Raw genomic sequence first — 16,156 nt, 5'->3', positions numbered from 1 at the left:
CAATTGAGTCGTTAGAAAGGACCGACTCATTGTCCATATCGATATCGTTGTGCCGTTGCGTGCACTGATCCCTGCATCAATTGTCCCACGCCAAATCCTCATCGTCCAGAAAGCTCAACCTCCAAATCACACCCCAAACAAATCCTTCCCCTCCTTCCCCTCCTGCACCTCCCCCTCCCTCTCCTTAACCAAATACCCCACTTGACACTTCCCCAACAGCCCATCCACATTAACCCACGGATGCACCTTCATAAACACCTCCGTCGCATCCTTCCCCGCGCCCCTCAAAAGCTGCCCAGCGCCTCCCGGTTGAAACTTGATATAATGCGTGACATTATACACATTCCCCTGCACAGCCATCCAGCAATCATCTCACGAGCGGTGTTGCGCAACTTCAGAGGGTGTGAACCGCGCAAGCTGCTTGACCCCGCCGCGGAGGTCCCGGCCGCTGAAGAGGAGGCGGGCCCAGTCGAGGGGGGAGCGGCCGGGGGCTAGAGAGACTTTTTTCCGGGGGGTGGAGGGGGAGGAGGCGCGTTGGGGGCCGCCAAGCATGGGGAAGGCGTTCAGGTGGGAGTCGGATTGTGCGGAAGAGGGGCGGGATATGGGCAGGGGAGTTTTGAAAACACTCGGGTCCGGCGGTTGTAGGGTGGCGGATGGCGGGCGCAATAGGTAGGCTGAGGAGGGCGAGAGGGTGGAGGTCCCGGAGAATTGGGTAGTTCGTGGTGCTGGTGGTGGTTGTTGCTGTGCTTGTGCTGGTGATGGCGATGCAGATGGAACCGACACCGACACCGACACGGTAAGGGGTGCTGCTGGGGTCAGGTCAATCACATCCCCTTCCTCCTCCTCCTCCTCGTTGTCATCGTCGTTGTCTGATCCCTTATCCTCCTTCCCCCCGTTCTGTCCGGCCGACACAACAGACAAGTGCCCAAGCTCAATCACATTCCCTTCATCCTCCTCTGTCTGTGAACGAGTTCCATTTGAGGGTTTGGACGTCCCTGTAGTGGCGGTGGTGCTGGGAGCCAGAGGCGCAAGCTCGATAATGTCACCGTCGTCGTCGTCGTTGTCGGAGTTTGTAAATGATTTATCCGAGTCGTAGTCGAGGAGGTCGGCGGCATTGAGGGTGAGCGGTGGGATCGAGGGAATCATTCTTTTTGAGGGAAGGTGGGGAGGTATCGAGGTATCGAGGTATGCGACGAGACGGCTAAGCAGCGTCGTTGTTGTTGTGGGTATGGGTCGCCCGGTCTGTCAGGCTCCTCGTGCCGTTTTCGCTTGCGTGGGTATGTATACAAACAATACAGTAGGGGACCATCAACCTGCACCCACCCCCAATGAAATCAGTGTCGGACAAGCTGGACAAGGTTTATGCTCAAATACTCCACGCGTGTTTGCCACTGTTTGGGCGCCGTATTTCAGCTTTGGGTGTACGATATTCGCAGTGGCGGCGGTAGGAGTAGCTATGCGGTGTGCTACGTGGACGCAGAGGCTCTATCTCCATACAGGAGCCCGGGAAAAAGGCCGCCCCGGCCCGCCCGTAGCCCCATTCATAAACGAGCCTGGTCCCGGAGTCTTCGCCCCTCGCCCCATCAGGACAGACGAAGCTCATCGAGATCAGGTCATTGAGACGGTGAGATAGCAACCGACGATCTACGACTCAAAGGACAGGCGATGGGTGTTACGACGGTGCTCCTCCCGACCTCCGTCCTGGGGCGTCCCGAACTAGCCGACGTCCTCTCGATACAGGTTCCGACAGCCCACGGCGCAGAGCCAAATCCCGGTGGACCACCCCCGGTCTCCGGGCCACTCACCATCACCGTCGCCGACTTCCGCCGAGTGATCGCCGAACAGGTACTCGCGGGCGAGTACCTCGCCAACCGCCTCGTGTTATGGGACATTTCCGCCTGCGACTGCCGGTGGGACGATCCGCGCATTGCCGAGATCGGCGACGACGGTCGGGAAAAACTTATGCAGGGTGAGGGAGGGAAGGGTGAGGTGGCAGACGTGAAGCGGAGGTTTCCTGCAGCAAGGATGTTGTCGCCGATTGGGAAGTTGGAGCACGAGTTACAGGATTTGTTCAAAGGCGATGGGAAGAAAGGGGATGTGAAGGGTGGTGGAGTGGGGGAGATGGACAAGATGCTGGAGAATCGGCTGGCTATCCTTGTTGTCGTGAGGAGTGTGCAAGCTCAAACCAGCGAAACCAGTAATACCACAGTGACCAGCAATTCTACAACATACCCAACGGATCCTCGCCACAGCATCGCCTCAACTTCTTCACCGCCCGCCTACGACATGCTTGATTCCCATGGTCTCGACAGCGCTCCCACCTACACTCCTGGGCGCTCATCGATGTCGTCGGTCGTCTCGACCAACACGTATGGCAGCCTCGCCAAGTCCCAGCGGTCATCCTCGGACCATTTCATTACGACGAACGGGGAGCCGGAAGAGACGGGACATCGTCAAGAAAGTGAACATCGCTCCCCGGTTCCGCCGGCGAGGTCCTCATCGCATAGACCTCTGCGCTCATCAGACCAAAAACACCGGTCTACGGGTGACGTCCTTCGTCCAGCCAACCGCGCCCTATCGACCGTCGGTCCCACACGGCCTCAGTCCGTCCCATTGTGTACGACCCCGCCGTCTCGGCCCCCTGTTCCAACCTACGGTTCCTTGCGCGCCCACGCCGATGCCCAATCGGGCCCCTTGACCCGCGTCATCAAACGCCGCGCCATGGCCCAGATGCTCTCCGACATGGAAGAAGAACGCGGCATGCGCCATTTCGTGCTAGTCGACACACGATTGTGGATATTCGACCCCCCCAACAGTAGCTCAGACCCATCTTCTCACCCACCTCCGGACACCACCCTCGCCCGCGTCCACCTCCAGCTGACACCAAACTCACAGGCCGAGCTCAAATCCTTCAAATCCACACAACACCGCTTCTCACTCTCCGTCTCTGGCCAGCCGCGCCGCTTGGGATCCGACGGGCGCGTTGTGGCGCATGGGAGCGAAATAGTGGATAGGAAGGGGTTGGCGAGTTGGAGGTTGGAGGCGAGGGATGCGGAGGAGGCGATGGAGTGGGTTGCGGCGTTGATGAAGGCTGTGGAGGCTGCGGGGGCTAGCGTGCGGAAGCCGATTTACAAAAAGGGGATGGGTGCCGCTGATTTCGCGGGCATACGCGTCATGGGAGCAAGTTGGCATGCCTAGATACGCCCGTAGACGGATACCTCTCATGGTTGAAACGTAATACATAGAGTAATACTGGCAGCCTTGAGCCGCGATCGGGACGCCAGGTTCAGACAAGTGGGTTACCCGCACATTGGGACAAATGTTCTCGCTCCTGCCTCAGTGTGCTTTTTCACCAACATGGGGTCTGTTCGGCCGGCCATCTCGCGCGCGATGCCCAACCGATGTGGATGTTCTTGTTCATCTTGATGTTCTGGGTGCATTCAGGCGATTATCCCTACCCGTCCAATCAACAGGAACCATGTTGTCACTCGGTTGGCACAGAGCAGTACACCCCAACCATCGTTCCAGAACAGGTACAGTGCAGTACTACAGTAGGACCGTGAGAAGGCTGCTGCTGTGGTGGGCACAAGTTGAGACTCCGCGTGTTCTCCAGTTGCCAATCCCTTGTGCTGCGGTGCCTTCTGGGTTGACTTCTGGGTTGACTTGCGTTGGGCAAAACGTCCTCGATTTATGGTGCTTTTGTTCACGGCTCCCGTGATCTTATACCCCTCCCGTACATACATGTACTCTCGCCGCTGAAGTGAACCCTACTGCTACCTGCCAAGTCATATCTTCTCTCGTCTCACCCAACTTTCTCAAAGAAGCACAGAGTACTCGTACCGTCCACAATGAGCGACCCCGAGGATTTCTTCTCGGACGACGAGGAGCGGGAAGAGGCCGTCCAGTCCCGCACAGACCACCCCGCTGCCAGCGCTGTCACCTCAACAAAACGCCCTGGAGAGGAGGAAGCAGAGGACGCAAAGTCTGACGGGGAAAGTGAACCAGGGGCTCTGGACGAGTCCGACCATGGCGAGCGTGGGAAAGCAGGCGACAGGCCGAATGGTCGAGGCGGTTACGATGACGACGAAGAAGACGAAGACGAGGAAGAGGAGGGTGGCCCAAGTCGTCGGTATGATGACGACGAGGACGAAGAGGAGGAAGAAGAGGATGAAGATGTATGTCTCGCCCATGTTGTGCCGGGTACATGATCACTCGGGATTTGTGATGGCTCACGATCTCGACCCGTCGGTCTTGCCCGATTTCGATGCATTGTTCGCACCTGTAGTTACCGAAAGCAAGGAAGAAGCGCAGAAAAGTAAACCGTTTCATTGATGAGGAGGCCATGGTTGATGACGATGAAGAGGAGGAAGAAGATGAAGAAGAGGGTTTCGTTGAAGGACAAGGTAGGTTTCATACAGGTTAGCCGCCCTTGGGGAGTTCGCCGTGCTCATATACCGACTTATACAGATGAGGACTTCGACGAGTTGGCGAGAGAGACGTTGGACTCCCGAGCACACAGAGAATTGGATCGACGAAGGGATGAGGACAGTATGGATGCTGAAGCCCTTGCTGCGACAATGAAGGCTCGATATGGTCGATCAGAATTCAGCAGAGGCGCATACCGCGGAGATGTGGAGCACATCCCGCAGAGCATGCTGATGCCCTCCGTCGCCGATCCCAAGCTCTGGTTATGTCAAGTTAGGGTGCGTCTGTGATCATATAGCAACATGTGGAGCAGACTGGACCTGGGGCGTATGCTTATCCCGACGGCTTTCTGGTGCACAGGAAGGAAGAGAGAAAGACGTCGTCTTTACTATCCTCCGCAAAGCCATAGATCGTGAGAGCACCGCCGGCGCGCTAGACATCTATTCCGTCTTCGCCCGCGACTCGCTGAAGGGATACATCTACATCGAAGCGCGCCAACAAGCCGCAGTTCAGGCCGCATTGGATGGCGTCAACAATGTCTTCATCAGCAAGCTGCGGCTCGTCCCCGTCGACGAGATGGTGGACTGCCTCACTATCAAAGCGAAGGACCAGAATCTGGACAACGTGCACTGGTTCCGTGTCAAGAGAGGAAAGTACGCGGGAGATTTGGGACAGGTCATCCAGATCACGGAGAATGGAGAGACCATGCTGTGTCGGTTGGTTCCGCGGTTGGAAATCGGCCGTGAGGGTGTTCGGGGCCCCGGGGCGCAGAAGCGCAAGAAGAATGAGCCCCGAGCACCGCAGAAGCTTTTCAACCCAATGGATCACAAGTAAGTTGAGGCCCCAACTGGCTCTCAATTCCTATGGCGGTTATTTACGCATCCTTCCGTAGGGGCGAAGTCAGGAAAGACCGCGACTACTACATCTATAACAACGAGTACTTTGACCGCGAAGGATACCTCGAGAAAAACCTGAAGGTCTCCTCCGTCGAAACCGTCAACGTGAACCCATCCCTCGAAGAAATTGGCATGTTCTCCGGCGGAACGGCAGACAAGGCTGATCTAACGCACGTCGCTAATCTCGCTGCTACACGCGTGGCTACTGACTACCATATTGGTGAACCGGTGAAGATTACCGCTGGCGCTATGATGGGGATCACGGGTGTTGTTGCGTCTATACAGCATGACATTCTGGGGATCAAGCCCGACTCGGCTTACGGGTCCACTGTGAGTATATCGTCGACGATCTGGATGGGCGGCGTTTCTATTCCTGAATCTTACATGTCTCCATCCGAAATCGATTAGCTTCCGTCGATCGTGCGCGTCGCCGCATCCGAAGTCCAAAAGACATTCAACGTCGGCGATTCGGTCAAAGTGGTGAAAGGCAAGCACGAAGGAGCCGGCGGTCTGATTGTGGTTATCGATGACAATATCATCACCATTTTGGACGAAGGAACGAAGGAGACTGTAAGTATAAGTCGATGGATAAGAAGTGGTGTAACTTTTGTGAGATATTGGAAAACTGAGAAAGTAGGTCGGGTTCTGGCGATGCAGATTGAGGTGCTGTCCGACTACGTGAGAACTACGACAGACGTTGGCGTCATTCAGCCCCGAACGAGTCCATATGATGTTGGGGACCTGGTTTTCTTGCAGTATGTCTCAGAACTTCGTACTTCCTCGATCCACACAAGCATGATAAACCTAACGATTCCAATGTCCGCAGGAACGACGTAGCAGTAGTAACCAAAGCCGAGCGCGACCAAATCTTCGTCCTAACTCAATTCGGTCAAACCCTTCGCGTGCAAGCCCAGCAAATTCGCAGCAAACGCGACTCACGCTCCGCCATCGCCAACGACGCAAATCGCAACCCGATCTCCGCGGGCACGACCGTCGACGTCCTGGACTCGGATGGACGTGGGGACGCGAAGTATACGGGAACCGTGCAGCATATTTATCGCGCGTTTGTGTTTGTCAAAGTGGTGGATTTGGTTGAGAATGGAGGGTTTGTGGTTGCGAAGGCGCAGAATGTTGTTGATAAGAATGCGGGGAAGAATGGGGTAGGCATTGTCGTTTGCGCACTTTCGTAGGAAGGGCACATAAAGGGCATTGTCTAACTAACGGCGTGAAATACCTTCTTCAGAACTCGTATTCTTCGCCATACGACTCCTATCAAACTCGCAACAGCTTCGGAGGAGGGGGCAACCGCGGCGGCATGGGCGGATTCGGAGGCCGTGGCGGCGGCGGCGGCGGAGGACGCGGCCGTGGTGGAGGCCGAGGCAATTTCGACCCCTTAATCGGGCAAACCGTCACGATCGCAACAGGCACCTTCAAAGGCTACCTCGGCATCGTCAAAGAAGTCATCGACAACCAAGCCCGCGTGGAACTTCACACCGCATCCCGTGTCGTCACGGTGGACAAGACCAAAGTCCTCCGACCGGGCGAGACGCGTCTCCCCGGTGCAGCCGGTGGGCGATCCGACAACCCCTGGGGCCCACCGTCGTCCTCCATCTCGTCATACGGAGACAAGTGGACCTCATCAGCTAGCAAAACCCCGATGCACGGAAGCAAAACGCCCATGCACGGCAGCAGGACGCCCTTCCATGGGATCGGCGGGCGTACACCAGCCCATGGCGACGGCGGGCGCACGCCTGGGTGGGACTCGGGGCGGGCGAGTGGGAGTGGATCGAATACGGTGGATTTGGGAAGCAGGTCCACTGCGGCGTGGGATGCGGGGAGTAAGACGCCGGGACATGGGATGTCGGCGTGGGATGCGGGGAGTAGGACGCCGGGACATCGAGCTTATGGGTTGGATTTGGATGAGTATGTTTCGTGTCTTCTGAGGCGGTTTTAGTGGTATCTCTGATTTGAGCAGAGTGATTGACTTACGTCATGTTTGTACTGTAACAGGCCGGACAACGACGGATATGGGAACTCTTACGACAGGCGACCCTATGGTGATGATAGTAAGTTGTTGCGATCAAGTTGTTCGACCGATTTGTGTGCGGACGGATGAAAACTAACCTTCCTCATTTGTAGAACCCGTAACATCAGCCAGCTCCACGCTCTCGCCAAAACCCACCCCAGCCAGCACCATACCCTCCCCCAAAGCGGCCCCAGCACAAGCAGTTGCGGCAGCCACAACCACCCGCACATCCGAAAAGCAACCCGACCGCGACACCCCCACCCACGCAACAGTCCGCAGCGACCCCTGGCCGCTCCCCAACCTCCTCGTCCAGCTCACCACCGACGCCACCAAGCACTTCCTCATCACCTCCACCACCCCCTCTGCCCGCACCGCCACCCTCCACCCCACCCTCTCCACCTCCGCCGACTCCACCACCACCGACCTCGACAGGTCCGCCGCACCCCTCTCCATCTCCTACGACTCTATCCGCCCCGTCCCGCCCGGCATGCCTGGGCAGCGGGTGGTGATTCTGAGAGGCGATGCGCAGGGGAAGGTGGGACGGTTGATCAGTATGGAGGAAGGGGCGGCGAGCTCGGATGCGATTGTGGTCTTGGATGGGAATAAGAAGGATATGAAGATTTTGGATTTGAAGAATGTTGGGTTGGTTAGGGATGATGGGGAGGATGGGCAGTAAGGAGGTGTTGAGGTTTTCGGAAGGGGGTGAGGATGCGATAGTTGTCATTCACATTGTTGGCAGATGTTAGCGAAACTCTCTCCCAAAATGGAATCATGGCCTTCCTCTCCCCCCTTGAGCACCCTGTTTATGCCAAGTGTTCATTTCGTGTACTCGCAAAATCCTGTATCTCACCGCATCCTCCTCCGATCGTGTACGGCCTCGCAAAATGCCCTCGAAAACATGCCCTTGGCTATGGACGAGGTTCGCTTCCTCGGAAAAAACCTTGCCAATCATCTCGTCACCCACCTTCGGGCTTCTTCCCTCCGCAAACCAAACCTCCAGAAACCTGTAAACAAACCAAGGAAAAGACCCCACAAAACGACGCGCAAGTTCAGATACCAAGTGAGGGAGGTTGAGACACAGGGCGGGGCAAAGTACAGGAGGTATATATGTGGCGAGAAGTTTTTTTTATGGTCGGTACTACATAATAGACGCAAACACCTTGTTGAAACGCGCAATGCTGGGGCCGTGCTCTTCGTATTGCGCTTTCGTGTGGCAGTATGTGTGGAACTCTGCCTATAAGTTATCAAGAAACAGCATCAGGTGTGCGAGTCGAACAAATCAAAAAGAAACCGAAAAACTCGAATACATTCACACATTACCGTATCAGCCAACAAGCTCCCCCCGAACCACACCGCATATCTCTGCTTCTTATGACTGACGACATTGACCTCGATATTGCGCGCCTGGATATGCTGGTCGCGGGCCAGCTTGGCCTGCGAGACGGACTCGTAGTGCCGTAATCGCGACTCGACGACCTTGTTGATGTCGCGCTCGAGACGCTTAGCGAAGGATTTGTACATCGTGGAGCCGCCGGAGAGGACGATGTTCTGATGGGTCAATATGGGTCAGGACTTGGAGGCGGGAGGAGGGAATTGGATAGGAAGGAGGGAATGTACCTTATATAATCCTCGCCTTGTGTCGATGGGGCAGCTTTGGATGACTTGGTCGACGACGTCAGGGAGTGGGGTCAAGAAATCTGGGCTGGCGATCTCGGGGTTGAAGAAGATCTCGGGCCCGAGGAAACGCTCGAAGCCTACGTCCACTGTATACGGCTTGGAAAAGGGCAACATCATCGTAAGCACAGTGTACTTGCGGGATCCCATCAGTCCACATCTCATTTTACCTTCTTGGTGACACTGTGAATGAACTCGTGTCGCTTGAAGTACTTGTCACCCTCCGCCTCGTATTTCTGGAACTCCTTCACGATGTCCGGGCAGACGTAGGAGTACATCTCCTTGATCCGCTTGGCAACTTCCAGGGAGTCTTCGGGCGGTATGCTGTTTTCGCGCTCACGGAGGAGCTGCTGGACGAATTGTGTAATGTCGCGACCGGCGATGGGGATGTGCTTGATGGAGGAGCCGATGACGTAGCCTTCGGCCTGAGAGACCAGCGATGTTTGGGGTCAGATCTGGGCATGAAGGCATTTTGAACGACATGGGGAATCATACTCACAACTGGAATGACGTGCGTGACACCGTCACCACTGTCGATGACCGTTCCCGTCAAAGTCGTTTCTCCCTTCCCACTTGTCCAACTGGCGGCCAGAGCGAGTACGGCTTGCACCGCGATGTACAGGCCTTTTGCGCCAAAAGATTCGAAAAAGATTTCGGCGGTGTATTCTCGGTTCTCGGGAGGGTTCAACGGTGGTTCGGTCTGTGAAGAGTGGGAGTATGTGTGAGCGGTGTTCTGAGAAGGATCCACGACAAGCGACAATCAATTTGCTGCTCGCTGCGCTCGAGGCATAGACTACGAGCCGAAGTGTCCTTGCGCCTTGAGCGCAAATAGCGGGCTTTGCCCACGTTATCACTTTGCGAACTTCAAACGCGCATTCGGCTCTCTATCGGCCAAGATCGTCCTCCCTTCAGCAGGAGCCGCTCTCACATACCAGCAGAAAGTGGTGTTCCTCTGGCTCGCACCGGAGTTTATGGAACAGGGAAGCCTGGTGATATTTCTCCATGTGATCCCAGTTATCAACAGTCCCATGCCTGATGGGGTAGGATATTCCGTATGTCTTTGAGTTTGCGAGGGCTTCGTCGCCGATGAAATAGTCCAAGTCTTCAATGCCGCGTTTCGCCGAGACGTTGCTGCTGGTCTGCTGGCCGTCACGGAACGCCAAGGCGGTGGGGATGATGAACTGAGGATCGTTGTTACCGGCGTAGCCCATTTTGGTGTACCTGCAAAGAAGGTAGTGAGTTACTTCTGGGAAAGTTCAACCCTTTTGACACTTTCGGAAGCGGTCATCTTACCCGGTTCCATTGTCGATCACGACCGCGGGAAGGCCCGACATTATGGATGTGCGCTATATGTTTTGAAGGGGAAGACAGGCTTAGCAGGAGAGCTCCACGTTTGCAGGGTAGGCCGTCAGACGACGAAACGGGCGATGGTGGGAGTGTTAAGCGGGTTGGACGGGTGACGACGATGAGGTCCAACTTCCCAAGACGAAACGGCGTTCCGCCAAGCAGGCCAAGCAGGCAGAAGCAGGCCAAGCAGGCCCGTTCGATTGCGTTGCGAGTGAGTCACACTGCGTTTCTTAACAGCTTCATTCAGCAGAGCAGTGACACATCTCACGGGTACGAAATGAGGACCTCCCCGGTCACCAATCCCCCCTTTCAGTCCCCGTCCCGTCCCCTCCCTTCGTGAGAATCGCTTTTTTGTTTCCCACAAATTCTCGACTTTGAGGGATCATCTCAGCCGCCAAAACACACGGCATTCCGATATCTTTGACAACGAGTGGGTGGTAGGGCTGAGTCCCTCCGTTGTCAAAGTAGACGACATCTGCGATTTGAAAACCGTCGTCATGCAGTACCACAATGGCACAGATGGCGTTCCATCGCATCTAGAGGAGTTCCATAATGGCGTGCACCCGCGCTACGTTGTAAGTAGCCCTTCAAACGCCTCAGACCGGTGCACACGCGCTCATACACCTTCCATAGCACTTTTTCAGATTCGCCTTATCAACGACAAACACACTCGTGCGTCTTCCGCCAGACCACGACCTCGCGAAGCTCTATCCACCCTTTGAGCAGCAGTTTCCGGTTGAACAACAAGACCTCACCGAACTTTGGGCAGGCGCAGGCGTTGCAGGTGTTGGATTTGAGACCGCTGGCTTCAAGAAAACGAGGATACTGGAAAATGATCCATATGCGCTGCAAACAAACATCGGCAATTCGAGCGGCCATGTGGAGATTTTGCATGTGCCAGATGCAGCGACCTTGGAGAAGCCGTATGCGGGATGCGACTTTTCGGCCGTCCTCAAGGGTGTACACATGCAGACTATTGTGCTGCCTTCCCAGGTATGCCCCCTCGGCCGGTTGCGACTTACACTAGGTGACTAATTTTGAATCTATCTTCAGATCGGTGTGGTAACAACAACGTTCCCATGCACCCATAATAGTGGTGCCAACGCGTACAAGGATGGCGAGAAATCCGAAATCGATCGGGCATCCCTGCCTTCGGATATTAGCATGAAGATACTGAACGCATTCCCTGCTCACTACGGTAAGCCCAGATGGTTAGACGGTAAGGCATTCTTGTGCCGTTCGGAAAGGAACCTAAACCACGCAATTTAGGACTTCTGGAAAACTTGCCCGCGTTAGAGACGAATCAACCACGGACTTTCGCCGCCTACCAGGCACTGCTCCTACGCTCGAAGTACCAGCTTCGCAAGTTCCGATGCAACGCCGCAGAGTACGGACTGCCTCAGGACCGACCGCGGGTGTTCTTGGTGTACGCCCCATCATGCTGCACGCTTCCGGTGGAGCCGATTCCGACGCACATCACTGAAACAAGTATCTCGGCGCTCCTGGAACCGCCTACAATTCGGGAAGCTATTGGCGATGTGGCAAACGATGCTGTTGAGGACCTTTACGCTTCGCCACCTCAGATCTCGGAACAGGCCAGAAGACTGATTCCCCATATCAAGCGTCCAGGGAACATCAACGACCTGAGAGGAAGCAGATGGGTACGCTCTACACATAGCCTTCAAATTTGCGATGCATGAATCCTGATGCGTTAGCCCCAATAGGTCAAAAGCGGAGAAAAACTAGATTCATGCAAACGACCTTCATGGAACGTCCCCGGCGAAACCTTTGGAACGGTCATGTGCAGCTCGAAGAAAGGCGACGCGCATCCCATCCACGACCGAAAGCTGAACCTGAGGGAACGGATGCGGCTCCAGGCCTTACCAGACAATTTCATTTTCTACGGCCCGGAACGCGAACAATACCGGCAATTGGGGAACGGAGTCCCGGTTGCCGTTACGTTCGCCATAGCGATGGAGATTCGGAAGGCTATGAGCCAGGATGAGCGGCGTGGGGTCTGTTGGGGTGGGTGACGTGCGGCGTATATCGGGAAGGTAGAAGGCGTAGCTTCCGACGAGAGCACAAGCGGGTTAGCGGTGTAACCTATTCAAAACCTATTGGGGGTGTGCAGTACAGTATTGCTAGAAATCGTAGGTTTTTGGGCACCCCACTCTTGCCACGGTGATGCAGCAACTGGCGGCCTTGGCACCGACTGCATTAATCCAATCGTATTGTCCATAACATCCCCCAATTCACAAATCCCTCAATTTTTTGGCCCTATTTCTTCTTAGGGCTCTTTGCCCCACCTTTCGCTGACTTAGCGCCCGCCTTGCCTTTACCACCTTTACCTTTTTTAGCCGACCCGGACTGCCCAAAGAAAGTAAGATCAACACTACACTCATCTCCGAGAGACATTACACATGAAAAAGGATGTTTTCACACATACCCGCTGTTTAGCCAATTCCCTCCTAACCTTCCATCCCTTAAAGAGCGCCTGAATGCGCGTCGCGGCCATTACGTTGCGGCGAAGGAGGGCTTCGCGTTCCTAAATGAAAATTTCATAGATGTGAGTATCTGAGGGGAGGGGGAGGTGGCAAACGGAGGTTTGGCTTTACTTTGCGTTTTTCATCCTCGACCTTCCGCTCTTCCATAATAGTTTCATACTCCTTTTTCATGTCGGCGTGCCGGGCGGAGAGTTCATCTAGTTGGGCCTTTTCTTCGAGGTAGATTGCCTGGGAATTGCATCATCGGGTGTGAGTGATGTGTGGGCAGTTCGTTTCATTCACATGTGCGACTTGGGTTCACATGAATGATGAACTTGAGGGGTATCATGAATTTTTCGTACCGTGATATCCTCCAACTCAGTCTGCTTCTCATCCATATCCTGGTCATATTTATGGATCCAGTTCTCCACCTCGCTCTCGACTTTGAACTTGCGTTTGCGTAGGTTGGCTTCTTCTTCGTTGTGTTGCTGTGTGAGAGTTGCCAGGTGTTGGCGCAGGGCGGCGGTTTCGGTTTGCAGATGTGATTGCTGTGGGTGGAAAGAAAGGGGTGTGGTGAGAGGGTGTGGTGAGAGGGGTATTAGGGGTGGGGAAGGGAAGGGAGACGAACTTTGTCTTTGAAGGCCTGAACGTCGGCGTCTTCTTTCTGCTTTGAGCGGGATTCAAGCCGTTTGGTTGTGTCTTCTGCTTGTTTTTTGATTGTCCGTAATTCCTCTGCCAAAGGCACATTACTTTAGAAACAGACGCTCATGAAAGAGAGGCTGTGAGGACTGAATCTCAGTTGATGTTACCTTTGAGCCGCCGAATGACCTCGTTCCGCTTATTGACCTCGGCCGTGCGCTCCTTCTTGGCTTTATCAAGCTCTTCGCGGAGGAGTTTCACCTCGTTGCTTGTCTGACAATGAAAGACAGTGTCAGGATTTCCCACTCTCTCTCACTCCATCGTCAAATCCACCCTCCACACGCTCTCCTAGCCCCGACGAAATAACATACCCGCATCTCTTTCCCCAAAATCCCACTCAACCTCTCCCTCTTCTCCGCCTCATCCTCAACCGTCGTCGCGAGCCGCTCATACACCAGATTGCGGACCTCCTGCAGCAGCGACTCGAACTGCGACACGCCTGCTGTTTTTGTGGATTTTAGATACCGCAGTTTGGAGGAGGCCGTCGGGTGTTGGAGGAAGTGCCGGACGAGGGTGCGGGTCACGGAGCGGATGGCGTGGGGGAGGGTGTGTAGGTCCTGTGCGAGGCAAGATGGGGTGGTGTGAGTGGCAGGTGTCGAACAGCTCTTGTTGCCGAATACACATCGATGCCTAAATTGGATTCCTGGATCCTTCGCAGCGGGTGATCTCGTAATGGCTCCGGAGAAACCATGCTCTCCCACTTTGCGATGTCCCTTCCCTTCGCCCCTATGCTCATCAACCATGAATCAGGTGAAAAGCAATACATACCGGATCCTTTGCCCCATGTGCCCCGTTCTGTATCGCCGCGCGCGCCGCAACGAGTTTGGCCGTGTACGCCGCTTCCAGTTGTCTCAGCTCCTGCCAATGGGATTCAGCCCTCCCATTTCTGCATCCCAAACCTTACACCAATACAGGATGTCCCAACTCACAGTCAACCCCCCCACAATCTCCCCCACAAAAACCGTCCCCATCCGTCTATCCATTGCATCCGGCAACAACCCCACCAACTGCACTTTACGCTGCGTTTCGACCACGACGCTCAAAATACGTTGCGCTTCCACATTTGTTAGTTTGGATGAGAGCGTTGTTGTTCTTGTAGAGTTGTTTGTTGGTGGGGTGCTGTGGTTGGAGTTGTCAAGGGCATCGGGGGCGAGGGCGGATGAGGCGGCTGCGAGACGCGGTGTGTGTGGGTGTGGGAAGTGGGAGCCGCTGCCGATGGGAGGGAGGGGGTTTGTGGGCGTGCGGAGGGCGGTTGTCATTGTGGGCGGATGGTATGAGGAGGGTACTGTTGGAATGCTATACTACTAACCAGACTACTAACGGGGCGAAAGAGAGCAAGAATGCAAACTGACAGATTCGCGGGGTTACAGTAGGATGCCAAAACGGACGTTACGAGAACTTACGACGGGCGCGTCGAAATTGACGGTATTTGGGCCACTACCTAGGTTCGTAGTCGCGGCTGGCCGGCCCCCGGTCAACCACGCAATGGCTAGACGGCAGCCGGTGACTTCTGCTGGCCACAAAGATTTATTGACCGCGTCCACATGCCGTCGTAACGTCCGTTTTGGCATCCTAAGCACCACCTTTGGCTCCACAAGGCATGGACGATCCGTAACCGTTGCCATAAAGCTGTGGGCTGCATCATTAGTCTTATCGGAATGTTCAGGAAGTCCGTGTGTGGTAAGTGTTTCCATTCACAGTACAAAACCAACCCCCTCAGGGCCGGAGTCTCAAAGTCCCAACCACCCCTGGCATTCACCCAAGTCCTTCACAGTTCATTAACCCGCAGCTCTGGCCCATTTCGAGCGATGAGCGGGCCAGGAAAAGACCATAGGGCTCGGCGCGTGAAGCGGCTCCAGCCGAACTACTTTCTGTCGTTGCGTTTACAAGGAATGGAGCTGGAGAAGAACTTCTGCTCCTTCTATAAGCGGACGGCCGAACAGTTCGCGGGGCTTCAAAGTTTTCTGATCAACCCTGCTACGGTGAGTAGAAAGGGTAGACACCTTTCAAGGAAGTCTGCCATATCGAGGAGTATCCTGGTTGAACGAGGGACTGCCCACCAGATGCACTTGACCATGTTTGTGATGCATCTGCCAAAAGATCACATTGAAAGCGCCGTCGACCTTCTGAAAGACGCCAGATCTTTGCTCGATGACTCTCTACAAGGCAGAGCACCAACTATTCATCTAGCAGGCGCATCGACATTTGGAAACAGAGGTACTTCGGCAATACTTGACATCATCCACCCTACTGCGATCCCAACGCGCTTCCCCCCTCCAGTCGTCTATGCAACCCCCTCACCCTCGCACGATCTCGAAACTCTTGCCGACCTTCAACGAGCTCTCCAAGATCGGTTCCGGGATGCCGGGATCATCCTGGTCGGTAACAAACCCCAGTGGACGCCACACTGCACCCTCATGAAGATGCGGGGTGGGTCAGGTAATGCGGGCGCCTCCATACCCCCGGAATCTTGGTCTGCGTATAAGGACTTCACGTGGGGAAATGCCTCGATAGCGGGAATCGATCTATGCTCGATGCTGCACCAGAAAGAGGCGGATGGGTATTACAAGCGTGTTGCGCATATTCCGTTTGTTCCCGACTAGTGC

The 16,156-nt window shown here is 55.1% G+C and overlaps 7 protein-coding genes across 7 annotated transcripts; 4 read left to right on the top strand and 3 right to left on the bottom strand.

Annotated features, from left to right (window-relative positions):
* Positions 1-63: 63 nt before the first annotated feature.
* On the bottom strand, positions 64-552 carry EV422DRAFT_610606 (uncharacterized protein; the record flags this gene model as incomplete). The annotated part of the gene is made up of 2 exons (XM_053073859.1): positions 64-348; positions 394-552. 2 exons carry the CDS (start codon positions 550-552, stop codon positions 127-129), a joined length of 381 nt encoding a protein of 126 aa, XP_052920947.1. The 3' UTR covers positions 64-126.
* Positions 553-1,339: 787 nt separating this feature from the next.
* Positions 1,340-3,317, top strand: EV422DRAFT_547826 (uncharacterized protein). Its single transcript, XM_053071618.1, has one exon. It carries the CDS (start codon positions 1,666-1,668, stop codon positions 3,196-3,198), a length of 1,533 nt encoding a protein of 510 aa, XP_052920946.1. The 5' UTR covers positions 1,340-1,665; the 3' UTR covers positions 3,199-3,317.
* A 756-nt stretch (positions 3,318-4,073) lies between these two features.
* EV422DRAFT_610602 (uncharacterized protein) lies at positions 4,074-7,454 on the top strand (the record flags this gene model as incomplete). The annotated part of the gene is made up of 10 exons (XM_053073858.1): positions 4,074-4,190; positions 4,286-4,403; positions 4,468-4,703; positions 4,786-5,255; positions 5,318-5,651; positions 5,730-5,891; positions 5,979-6,076; positions 6,148-6,481; positions 6,565-7,244; positions 7,332-7,454. Coding segments are annotated over 10 exons (2,655 nt in total), but the record flags the coding sequence as incomplete, so codon positions are not given.
* Positions 7,455-8,278: 824 nt separating this feature from the next.
* EV422DRAFT_337932 (actin family) lies at positions 8,279-10,522 on the bottom strand. The gene is made up of 7 exons (XM_053066432.1): positions 10,315-10,522; positions 9,954-10,242; positions 9,521-9,721; positions 9,192-9,446; positions 8,965-9,120; positions 8,668-8,895; positions 8,279-8,581 (listed from the first exon to the last, which is right to left on the bottom strand). The coding sequence occupies exons 1-7, from the start codon at positions 10,353-10,355 to the stop codon at positions 8,486-8,488; spliced, it is 1,266 nt and encodes a 421-aa protein (XP_052920944.1). The 5' UTR covers positions 10,356-10,522; the 3' UTR covers positions 8,279-8,485.
* Positions 10,523-10,865: 343 nt separating this feature from the next.
* On the top strand, positions 10,866-12,401 carry EV422DRAFT_572314 (S-adenosyl-L-methionine-dependent methyltransferase; the record flags this gene model as incomplete). Its single annotated transcript, XM_053073103.1, has 5 exons — positions 10,866-10,943; positions 11,002-11,361; positions 11,422-11,566; positions 11,638-12,029; positions 12,093-12,401. The coding sequence occupies 5 exons, from the start codon at positions 10,866-10,868 to the stop codon at positions 12,399-12,401; spliced, it is 1,284 nt and encodes a 427-aa protein (XP_052920943.1).
* A 184-nt stretch (positions 12,402-12,585) lies between these two features.
* On the bottom strand, positions 12,586-14,907 carry EV422DRAFT_337870 (uncharacterized protein). The gene is made up of 9 exons (XM_053066431.1): positions 14,480-14,907; positions 14,319-14,408; positions 13,862-14,107; positions 13,661-13,763; positions 13,480-13,583; positions 13,214-13,399; positions 12,984-13,100; positions 12,815-12,913; positions 12,586-12,735 (listed from the first exon to the last, which is right to left on the bottom strand). Exons 1-9 carry the CDS (start codon positions 14,807-14,809, stop codon positions 12,646-12,648), a joined length of 1,365 nt encoding a protein of 454 aa, XP_052920942.1. The 5' UTR covers positions 14,810-14,907; the 3' UTR covers positions 12,586-12,645.
* Positions 14,908-15,358: 451 nt separating this feature from the next.
* Positions 15,359-16,153, top strand: EV422DRAFT_572312 (kinase A anchor protein; the record flags this gene model as incomplete). The annotated part of the gene is made up of 3 exons (XM_053073102.1): positions 15,359-15,532; positions 15,614-15,767; positions 15,831-16,153. 3 exons carry the CDS (start codon positions 15,359-15,361, stop codon positions 16,151-16,153), a joined length of 651 nt encoding a protein of 216 aa, XP_052920941.1.
* Positions 16,154-16,156: the final 3 nt, after the last annotated feature.

Source organism: Fimicolochytrium jonesii (genome assembly GCF_025526975.1).
Source record: "Fimicolochytrium jonesii strain JEL569 chromosome Unknown EV422scaffold_43, whole genome shotgun sequence".
Classification (NCBI taxonomy): Eukaryota; Fungi; Chytridiomycota; class Chytridiomycetes; order Spizellomycetales; family Powellomycetaceae; genus Fimicolochytrium; species Fimicolochytrium jonesii.
This window is presented reverse-complemented; position numbering and strand designations above follow the sequence as displayed.

Excerpts from the sequence above, each read along its gene's own strand:
- EV422DRAFT_337870 (XM_053066431.1), bottom strand. The coding sequence starts at position 14,809 with ATGACAACCGCCCTCCGCACGCCCACAAACCCCCTCCCTCCCATCGGC. Across the intron at positions 13,584-13,660 it reads GGTCATTCGGCGGCTCAAAG|AGGAATTACGGACAATCAAA; the intron begins GTAACATCAACT and ends TGCCTTTGGCAG. Across the intron at positions 12,914-12,983 it reads TCGAGGATGAAAAACGCAAA|GAACGCGAAGCCCTCCTTCG; the intron begins GTAAAGCCAAAC and ends ATTTTCATTTAG.
- EV422DRAFT_337932 (XM_053066432.1), bottom strand. The coding sequence starts at position 10,355 with ATGTCGGGCCTTCCCGCGGTCGTGATCGACAATGGAACCGG. Across the intron at positions 9,722-9,953 it reads AGGAACACCACTTTCTGCTG|ACCGAACCACCGTTGAACCC; the intron begins GTATGTGAGAGC and ends CACTCTTCACAG. Across the intron at positions 8,896-8,964 it reads CAAGGCGAGGATTATATAAG|AACATCGTCCTCTCCGGCGG; the intron begins GTACATTCCCTC and ends TTGACCCATCAG.
- EV422DRAFT_547826 (XM_053071618.1), top strand. The coding sequence starts at position 1,666 with ATGGGTGTTACGACGGTGCTCCTCCCGACCTCCGTCCTGGGGCGTCCC.